The sequence below is a fragment of the Babylonia areolata genome, chromosome 4, assembly GCF_041734735.1.
Source record: "Babylonia areolata isolate BAREFJ2019XMU chromosome 4, ASM4173473v1, whole genome shotgun sequence".
Classification (NCBI taxonomy): domain Eukaryota; kingdom Metazoa; phylum Mollusca; class Gastropoda; order Neogastropoda; family Buccinidae; genus Babylonia; species Babylonia areolata.
In genome coordinates this window covers 51806039-51816562 of record NC_134879.1, presented here as the reverse complement: position 1 = coordinate 51816562, position 10524 = coordinate 51806039, and the positions used below count along the sequence as shown (strand labels likewise).

General features: G+C 50.9%; 1 protein-coding gene across 1 annotated transcript in view; it reads right to left on the bottom strand.

The window, feature by feature from the left end:
- Positions 1 to 3565: 3565 nt before the first annotated feature.
- The window catches only part of LOC143281484 (uncharacterized), a 70956-nt gene continuing 63997 nt past the window's right edge, over positions 3566 to 10524 (bottom strand). The window contains exons 15-17 of the mRNA XM_076586694.1: positions 10153 to 10259; positions 5266 to 5586; positions 3566 to 3887 (exon numbers count right to left, since the gene is read on the bottom strand). Of these exons, the coding sequence (XP_076442809.1) occupies positions 3682 to 3887; positions 5266 to 5586; positions 10153 to 10259 (634 nt within the window). The 3' untranslated portion in view covers positions 3566 to 3681. The remainder of the gene's footprint in view (positions 3888 to 5265; positions 5587 to 10152; positions 10260 to 10524) is intronic.

Genomic DNA, 10524 nt, shown 5'->3' with positions numbered 1-10524 from the left:
CAATCTCCACCAGTCACAGACCAACAACATCAGTCTCCACCAGTCACAGACCAACATCAGTCTCCACCAGTCACAGACCAACATCAGTCTCCACCAGTCACAGACCAACATCATCAAACTCCACCAGTCACAGACCAACATCAATCTCCACCAGTCACAGACCAACATCATCAATCTCCACCAGTCACAGACCAACATCATCAATCTCCACCAGTCACAGACCAACATCAATCTCCACCAGTCACAGACCAACAGAGGACAGCAGCAGCATCACAGACAGCTCACAACCAATGGACGGTTTTCCACAGCACCGGTCAGTCTGTCCGTGGACACAAGTCGGACACCCCACACTGAGCCCCAGTCACCTTCATCTGTTTCCCCACAGCATTCACCATACAAACAACAACAACAACGACAACAACAACAAAAGTCATGCTGTTAACAATCGATCTCAACATCAACAACAACAATAATAACAACATTTTTTGTTAGGGTACAGGAAGTCAGTCAGAAGTCACGATAGTTTGATTGTTCTCTGTGGTGATTCACAAAGGACCAATTTTGGTTAGAAACCGCTTAATTAATATCGCAATAAAACCATCCGTGTTGTTCCCAATCGAAACACGACAACAAAAATGTGGAACAACAAAGTCAGTGGAAGAAAAAACAAAAAAAACAAACCAAAGCGGACACAAACCAATATTTCTCTGCACATTCATTCGCAGTGAGAGTACAATGGCCTAACGCACACTGGAAAGCGCTTGCACAAAGACACCCCTCATACTTATTGATATCTTATTTGTGCTGAAATTTTGTCAGCCATGATTCGTAATCATACCCATATCAGAGGAATCGAAATTTAAGATAAGGAAAATCTCCTGTCCCCCCCCCCCCCCCCCCCCCCCCCCAATTCCCTCTCCCGGAAAAAACAACAACAACGTACCCAAACCAATATTCCTCTGCACTCATTCGCAGCGAGAGCAGGATGGTCAAACGCACAGTGGCGAGCGCTAAGCACAAAGACACCCCCCACAGACCCAAGTTGTGCAGATTGCGTGAAATGAACTTGGGCCGGAGAGGGCGTGTTGTGTGTGATCCTTCAAGCTTACTTCCTTGAAAAACGACTTCCATGCCAATGTCAACATTAAACGTGAATATCACTTACTCCATTCTTACGCCGATAGCATTAGCTTCTGTTTTAGCAACAAATTAACTCACTCAGTACGGCCAGTCCTCTCCTCTCCTCTACACAGACCCCTCGGATGTCCAGTGGGGTGTCTCAGTGACCCAACCTTTAGCTTCCGTCGTCAGAACTGTGGTATTCTTTGTCAACATTCACCTCTTCAGTATAAGAGCCTTCCGCTTGCAATATTTTGATGGTGGTAATTGGGGTGAAACGCTGTTAACGTCGTCTCTTTCGCCGTTCGTATGGAGAGAGTTAAACTGTCTCTGATAGTACTGGTGGGAAGTGCAGATATCATTCACTCCCCGAATGAAGATCACATGATTTAAGAGGAGAATAAAAGCAACACAGACGATGTAAAATCAGACGATGCTGAAGACGGACAAAGAACTGCTGGAGAAAAAGAAACTGATGTTGATAAAGAAGGGAAAGTAGACACATGGATTATGAAGAAAGGAGACATGGAATTACACATGAACAGTCAAGACAGCTCCAAACTGACAGAAAGCAGTTTGACACGTTCATGAAAGAAAGAATGTGTGGACGGTTGTATTTGTATTTCTTTTTTTTAATTTTTTTATCACAACACATTTCTGTGTGTGAAATTCGGGCTGCTCTCCCCAGGGAGAGCGCGTCGCTATACTACAGTGCCACCCATTTTTTGTATTTTTTCCTGCGTGCACTTTTATTTGTTTTTCCTATCGAAGTGGATTTGGAACAACCCCTTTGTTGCCGTGGGCTCTTTTACGTGCACTAAGTGCATGCTGCACATGGGACCTCGGTTTATCGTCTCATCCGAATGACTAGCGTCCAGACCACCACTCAAGGTCTAGTTGAGGGGGAGAAAATATATGCGGCTGAGTCGTGATTCGAACCAGCGCGCTCAGATTCTCTCGCTTCCTAGGCGGACGCGTTACCTCTAGGCCATCACTGGTTGGAGGCGGGGGATACGGGGGGGAAGGGGACACGAGTAAAAAAAAAAAAATCTAAAGTTTCGAAGCATCAGCCATCAAATATCGCAATGTCTTGATCGCATGTCTGAAATCAAAATTTGGATTTCGTGGCTAAAATAACTGACATTGATTCAGCCAACTTCGCCATATAAACGACCTTAACAAGAAGGGTACACGCTTATTTTTTATTTATTTATTTATTTTTTTTACTAATCCTGACAAGAAACATCTTACCAGTTTAAGTATAGTGTTTTTAAGTGTAGCATATTTACACAGGACAGCTTCTTTTTCCCTGGCCCGATCTCAGGGAAATGTGATGTTCTTAACTCTGTTTCAGGACTCCTTTGTCCAGTTTGGGCTGGAGAACAATTGTCTTCCTCAGTCTGATCTCTGGACAGAAGACCCTCAGGCGATAGAATTATTTCCTAAGCTTCATCACCTTAGCTCAGAGCACGGATTCCTTCATCAGTCTTAGAGCAGAGCTAACCCGAGTTAACCATAGCATAACCTCAGAGCAGAAGGTGATTTAGTTCTGCAGTTTTTTGGGTTATATGTTACTTTATCTAATCTTTGTCTGCATCCCAATCGATTCATAAAGCGGCCCCCTCCTGACACACACACACACACACACACACACACACACACACACGCTCACTGCTCTCCTACCCAAACTTCGCAACCCACCCACCAAGACACACAACAGCTCCAACCAACCAACCAACACAACACAACACAACACAACACAACACAACAGCCTGCCACCCCGCCAGAACGGACGGGAGAACCAGCTGGTTGAGACGAGCCGATTCCACTATTCCAGACTACCCTCAAAACAGCCGACACCTCCTTCACTCCACAGTACTGCAAAACAGAAACAGACTCCACATACACAGTGTCTCTGAATCCAGTTAGATTGCCAGCCACCAGGGGGCGGGGGAAGAAGGGGCGGGAGGGGGAAGGGCGGGGGAGGGGGGGGGGGGGCGTGTGTGTATATACCGTCTTCTTCTTCAATTCCGTGAAGAGTCTTTGGAGCGCCGGACGAAAGAACTGTTCACATGATTCCGGATTCCACCAGGTCTGTCGGTTGCGAGTCAAAGGCATGGGTCTCTGCAAATGGTTTTTCTGTCCATTGTGTAATGATGTCAGTCTTTTTTTTCTTTTTTTTTTCCTGTTGTCTTCTCATCCGACTCCCTCCCTCAACCTGTTCATAGGAGGATTGTGTGTGTGTGTGTGTGTGTGTGTGTGTGTGTGTGTGTGTGTGTGTGTGTGTGTGTGTGTGTGCGCGCGCGCGCGCTTGTGTGTGTGTGCGCGCTTGTGTGTGTGTGTGTGTGTGTGTGTGTGTGTGTGTGTTTTAGCAAGCCTTTAAAGCAAGGCCATTGGATCTTGTTTCTTTTTTTTTTTTTTATCAACTGATGTCAAGTTCAGCAGATCTTCATCATAGTGGTCCAAAGCTCTGCTTCATGGTTTGTGGCGCGCTTCGGTCATTGGTGAGGTGATCAGTGTATAAACCAAACACATGTGATATGATACATTCCGTAGACACTACTAGCTACGGGCGGTGCCGAAGCGGGCGGATCTGGATCCAGCGTTGTTGGTGTTGTTGTTGGTGGTGGTGGTGGTGTGTTTGACGCTAGCCTTGATGTTGTTGTTGTGGTGATGGTTGGGGTTGGGGTGGGGGTGGTTCTTGTCGTTCCCGTGGAGAGTGGCGGCACGTGGTGGGCGCGTGGTGGACTTGGTTGCGGGTCTGGATGCTGGTGGACAAAGCGAACAAAGGATGGGAGGGGTTAACTGATGAGTGTTCTTTTGTGTGTGGATGGATGGAAGGGGTTAAATGATGAGCGTTCTTTTGTGTGTGGATGGATGGAAGGGGTTAACTGATGAGTGTTCTTTTGCGTGTGGATGGAAGGGGTTAACTGATGAGTGTTCTTTTGTGTGTGGATGGAAGGGGTTAAGTGATGAGTGTTTTTTTTGTGTGTGAATGGATGGAAGGGGTTAACTGATAAGTGTTCTTTTGTGTGTGGATGGAAAGGGTTAAGTGATGAGTGTTCTTTTGTGTGTGAATGGATGGAAGGGGTTAACTGATGAGTGTTCTTTTGTGTGTGGATGGATGGAAGGGGTTAAATGATGAGTGTTCTTTTGTGTGTGGATGGAAGGGGTTAAGTGATGAGTGTTCTTTTGTGTGTGAATGGATGGAAGGGGTTAACTGATGAGTGTTCTTTTGTGTGTGAATGGATGGAAGGGGTTAACTGATGAGTGTTCTTTTGCGTGTGGATGGAAAGGGTTAAGTGATGAGTTTTCTTTTGTGTGTGAATGGATGGAAGGGGTTAACTGATGAGTGTTCTTTTGTGTGTGGATGGAAAGGGTTAAGTGATGAGTGTTCTTTTGCGTGTGGATGGAAAGGGTTAAGTGATGAGTGTTCTTTTGTGTGTGAATGGATGGAAGGGGTTAACTGATGAGTGTTCTTTTGTGTGTGGATGGAAAGGGTTAAGTGATGAGTGTTCTTTTGTGTGTGAATGGATGGAAGGGGTTAACTGATGAGTGTTCTTTTGTGTGTGAATGGATGGAAGGGGTTAACTGATGAGTGTTCTTTTGTGTGTGAATGGATGGAAGGGGTTAACTGATGAACGTTCTTTTGTGTGTGAATGGATGGAAGGGGTTAACTGATGAACGTTCGTTTGTGTGTGGTGCTGTGTCTGTGCTGAAATGAACGCCGTACACATGTATAAATCACATTGTATTGAATTGCCAATGAAACCACAAGAAGAAGAAGAAGAATTTTGTCGATGTCTGTGTCTCTTACAATCACGACCACCCCCCTCCACCCCCCACCTCCACACACGCATACAACCCCCACACCCCCTCACTCCCACATCCTCACCCCTAACACGCACAAACACACATATACATACACGTATCCCTCCTCCAGCCCCTCCTCCCCCGCGCACGCATAACACACACACACACACATCGCCCCCGCTTACACACGCACATACACACCCCGACACACACGCCAACCCCCACCCACCTATCCACCCCCCTACACACACGCACACACACCAATTCACCCCTCACACTCCTCCTCCCACCCCCGCCCCCCTATCCCTCACCCGCCCCCCTCCACACACTCACGCTGATGATCGCTGTCAGCGGCACGGAAGCGCCGGGACCCAGACGGCGTCATGACGGTGAACGACCTCTGCACGGCGCGGAACTGCGCGTGCGACACGCCGCTGGGAGTGCTGGGCCCTGATCGCCCGGGGGTCAAGGTTGTCGGCTGACCTGACCTTGACCCTGGGGCGGAGAGGCGAGAGGTGCTGGTGGTGGTGGATGGGGAGGGCCTGGAGGTGGAGGTGGTGGTGGTGGTGGTGGTGGAGAGTCTGGTGGAGGAGCCGGCGTGTCCGTTGGTGGCCGTGTCTGGGGCTGCCGGCCTTGATCCGCCGGGGGGTTTGGCTGAGGGGCCACACACACACACACACACACACACACACACACACACACACACACACACACATCGACACAGACACAGACAGCCGCACGCGGACACAGACACATACAAACAAACACACACACACACACACACACACACACACACACAAAGAGTCAGCGGATAAAGTTCCCAAAAGGTTGACAGGGTCATAACAGCATTCGGAATTTGTCATCAGGCTGATCGATTAATGTACATCAATTCAATTTATCATCATAACTAAAACTAAATCGATAGGCTGATCAGTTAGTAACATTCATTCACAATTTTCACCTTAACTAAAGCATATCACGAAAAACCGACAGGGAAAGCAAACAGAAAAATGGGGAATGGAAGGAGGGAAGGGTGACAGAATGGGGGGAGGGGGGGAAAGGGTAGGGGAGGGAAGGGTGACAGAACAGGGGGAGGGGGGGATAGGGTAGGGAAGGGAAGGGTGACAGAATGGGGGGAGGAGGGGATAGGGTAGGGGAGGGAAGGGTGACAGAATGGGGGGAGGGGGGGTAGGGAAGGGGAGGGAAGGGTGACAGAATGGGGGGAGGGGGGGATAGGGAAGGGGAGGGAAGGGTGACAGAATGGGGGGAGGGGGGGATAGGGAAGGGGAGGGAAGGGTGGCAGAATGGGGGGAGGGGCGGGTGGGGGGGGATAGGGAAGGGGAGGGAAGGGTGACAGAATGGGGGGAGGGGCGGGTGGGGGGGGATAGGGAAGGGGAGGGAAGGGTGACAGAATGGGGGGAGGGGGGATAGGGAAGGGGAGGGAAGGGTGACAGAATGGGGGGAGGGGGGATAGGGAAGGGGAGGGAAGGGTGACAGAATGGGGGGAGGGGGAGGGTGGGGGCTGAAGGGGAGGGAAGGAGGGAAGGGTGACAGAATGGGGGGGAGGGGGGGATAGGGAAGGGGAGGGAAGGGTGACAGAATGGGGGGAGGGGGGGATAGGGAAGGAGGGAAGGGTGACAGAATGGGGGGAGGGGGAGGGTGGGGGCTGAAGGGGAGGGAAGGAGGGAAGGGTGACAGAATGGGGGGGAGGGGGGGATAGGGAAGGGGAGGGAAGGGTGACAGAATGGGGGGGAGGGGGGGGATAGGGAAGGGGAGGGAAGGGTGACAGAATGGGGGGGAGGGGGGATAGGGTAGGGGAGGGAAGGGTGACGAAATGGGGGGGAGGGGGGATAGGGAAGGGGAGGAAAGGGTGACAGAACGGGTGGTAGGGGGGTAGGGAAGGGGAGGGAAGGGTGACAGAATGGGGGGGAGGGGGGGTAGGGAAGGGAAGGGTGACAGAATGGGGGGGAGGGGGGGTAGAGAAGGGAAGGGTGACAGAATGGGGGGTAGGGGGGGATAGGGAAGGGAAGGGTGACAGAATGGGGGGGAGGGGGGGATAGGGAAGGGAAGGGTGACAGAATGGGGGGGAGGTTGGATAGGGAAGGGGAGGGAAGGGTGACAGAATGGGGGGTAGGGGGGGTAGGGAAGGGAAGGGTGACAGAATGGGGGGTTACGGGGGGTAGGGAAGGGAAGGGTGACAGAATGGGGGGGGAGGGGGGATAGGGAAGGGGAGGAAAGGGTGACAGAACGGGGGGGAGGGGGGGATAGGGAAGGGGAGGGAAGGGTGACAGAATGGGGGGGAGGGGGGGTAGGGAAGGGAAGGGTGACAGAACGGGGGGGAGGGGGGGACAGGGAAGGGGAGGGAAGGGTGACAGAATGGGGGGGAGGGGGGGGAGGGAAGGGAAGGGTGACAGAACGGGGGGGAGGGGGGGTAGGGAAGGGAAGGGTGACAGAATGGGGGGAGGGGGGGATAGGGAAGGGGAGGGAAGGGTGACAGAACGGGGGGGAGGGGGGATAGGGAAGTGGAGGGAAGGGTGACAGAATGGGGGGAGGGGGGATAGGGAAGGGGAGGGAAGGAGGGAAGGGTGACAGAACGGGGGGAGGGGGAGGGTGGGGGGTGAAGGGGAGGGAAGGAGGGAAGGGTGACAGAATGAGGGGGAGGGGGGGATAGGGAAGGGGAGGGAAGGGTGACAGAATGGGGGGAGGAGGGGATAGGGAAGAGGAGGGAAGGGTGACAGAATGGAGGGGAGGGGGGTATGGAAGGGAAGGGAAGGGTGACAGAATGGGGGGGAGAGGGGTATGGAAGGGAAGGTAAGGGTGACAGAATGGGGGGAGGGGGGGATAGGGAAGAGGAGGGAAGGGTGACAGAATGGGGGGGAGGGGGGGATAGGGAAGGGGACGGAAGGGTGACAGAATGGGGGGAGGGGGGGATAGGGAAGGGGAGGGAAGGAGGGAAGGGTGACAGAACTGGGGGGGAGGGGGGTAGGGAAGGGGAGGGAAGGGTGACAGAATAGGGGGGAGGGGGGGATAGGGAAGGGGAGGGAAGGGTGAAAGAACTGGGGGAGGGGGGTAGGGAAGGGGAGGGGTGACAGAATGGGGGGGGAGGGGCGGGTGGGGGGGGGGTAGGGAAGGGGAGGGAAGGGTGACAGAACTGGGGGAGGGGGGTAGGGAAGGGTGACAGAATGGGGGGGGGAGGGGCGGGTGGGTGGGGGGGGGGGGGTAGGGAAGGGGAGGGAAGGAGGGAAGGGTGACAGAACTGGGGGAGGGGGGTAGGGAAGGGGAGGGAAGGGTGCCAGAATGGGGGGGGGGGAGGGGCGGGTGGTGGGGGTAGGGAAGGGGAGGGAAGGAGGGAAGGGTGACAGAATGGGGGGAGGGACGGGTGGGTGGGGGGGTAGGGAAGGGGAGGGAAGGAGGGAAGGGTGACAGAATGGGGGGAGGGGGGGATAGGGAAGGAGGGAAAGACAGCCGGTGAACAGATTACTCACAGACATTTTTTTGATATATTTTTTTTTATCTGATGCTGTCAAAAGAGAGGCACAAGAAAAAAACAAAACAGTGAACAATGAAGTGGAGTGATGGCCTAGAGGTAACGCGCCCGCCTTGGAAGCGAGAGAATCTGACCGCGTTGGTTGGAATAACGGCTCAGCCGCCGATATTTTCTCCCCCTCCACTAGACCTTGATTGGTGGTATGGACGCTAGTCCCGAGGTCCCGTGTGCAGCATGCATTTAGCGCACGTAAAATAACCCACGGCAACAAAAGGGTTGTTCCTGGAAAAATTCTGTAGAAAAATTCACTTCGATAGGAAAAACAAATAAAAAAACTACACGCAGGAAAAAAAGAAAAGAAAAACAAAACAAAACAAAACAAAACAAAACGGGTGGCGCTGTAGTGTAGCGACGCGCTCTCCCTGGAGAGAGCAGCCCGAATTTCACACAGAGAAATCTGTTGCGATAAAAAGAAATGCAAATACAAATACAAAACTTGTCAGTTTTATCATTTTTGTGCAACATTTATCGCAGATTCTTTCATTTCTTGCTATATTGTCGAAACGCAATAATATCAACAGTTAGTGTACATTGTTTGTTCGAAAACTTGGCTGATAACTCAATTACACAATTAGTTGGTAACACGGTAAAATATGCACATATGGTTTAAATATCCTGTAGGCATTCATTCAATATAGTATGAAAACTGGGAGGAGGAGGATGGAGAAGAAGAAGAGAAGGAGGAGGAGAGGAAGAAGAAGAAGGAGGAGGAGGAGGAGAAGAAGAAGAGGAGGAGAAGGAGAAGAAGAAGAGGAGGAGGAGGAGAAGAAGGAGGAGGAGGAGGAGAAGAAGAAGAAGAGGAAAAGGAGGAGAAGAAGGAGGAGGAGAAGGAGAAGAAGAAGAGGAGGAGGGGAAGAAGAAGGAGGAGGAGGAGAAGAAGAAGGAGGAGAAGGAGAAGAAGAAGAAGAGGAGGAGGAGGAGGAGAAGAAGAAGAAGAAGGAGGGGAAGAAGAAGGAGAAGGAGAAGAAGAAGGAGGAGAAGGAGAAGAAGAAGAGGAGGAGGAGGGGAAGAAGAAGGAGTAGGAGGAGGAGAAGGAGAAGAAGAAGAGGAGGAGGAGGAGGGGATTGATTGATTGATTGAATCTTTAATGGGTAAAGAATTAGGCACAGTAAAGGCCTTTTTACAATTCTGCCCATTTAACGACATAAAAAATAAAGAACGAACGACACAAAACATAAAAAAAAAAGAAATAAACTGAAATAAAATAAAATAATAAGAACGACGAATAAGAATAGGAACTTGAATAGTCTATTAAAGGTAACAAAGCGATGAAAAACTGGAACAATTGGTACATTACATGTACATAGGTACTACACACACACACACACACACACACACACACACACACACACAAAATTATAAAACAAGCAACAAAGACATACGTACACATTCACGCCCACACACTCAAACACACACAAACACACACACGCACTTACTGTTCACACATACACATACATTCAATTTTTCATTCATCATGGCATGGCAGCTAGTGGACTGAGTACAAGCAAGCATTTGCAAAAGACCGCGAGTAGGTTAATCAAATGTATCGAATAGAAATATTCTTATCTTAGTTTTAAAGAGAGATATGGCTGGAATTTGACGACAGGGGAAGAAGAAGGAGAAGAAGAAAGAGAAGAAGGAGGAGGAGGAAGAGGAGGAGGAGGAGGACTGACCATTGGGCAGGAGGTCACTGGGCCAGACAGGTCTGTAGGCCTTGACCAGCAGTCGGTGTGTGTCCTCCGCCCGCTGTCTCTGGAGCTGCCGGTAAGTCAGGGATTCTCTGGAACAGACCGATGCATGATGATTATAATCATATAAATATCCAGTTTGTTTAGAATTATTTCATGGAATTGGAGAAGAAAGATAACTTGGTTGATTGACCACCTTGTGTGTGTGTGTGTGTGTGTGTGTGTGTGTGTGTGTGTGTGTGTGTGTGTGTGAGAGAGAGAGAGCCAGTGTGTGTGTGTGTGTGTGTGTGTGTGTGTGTGTGTGTGTGTGTGAGAGAGAGAGCCAGTGTGTGTGTGTGTGTGTGTGTGTGTGTGTGT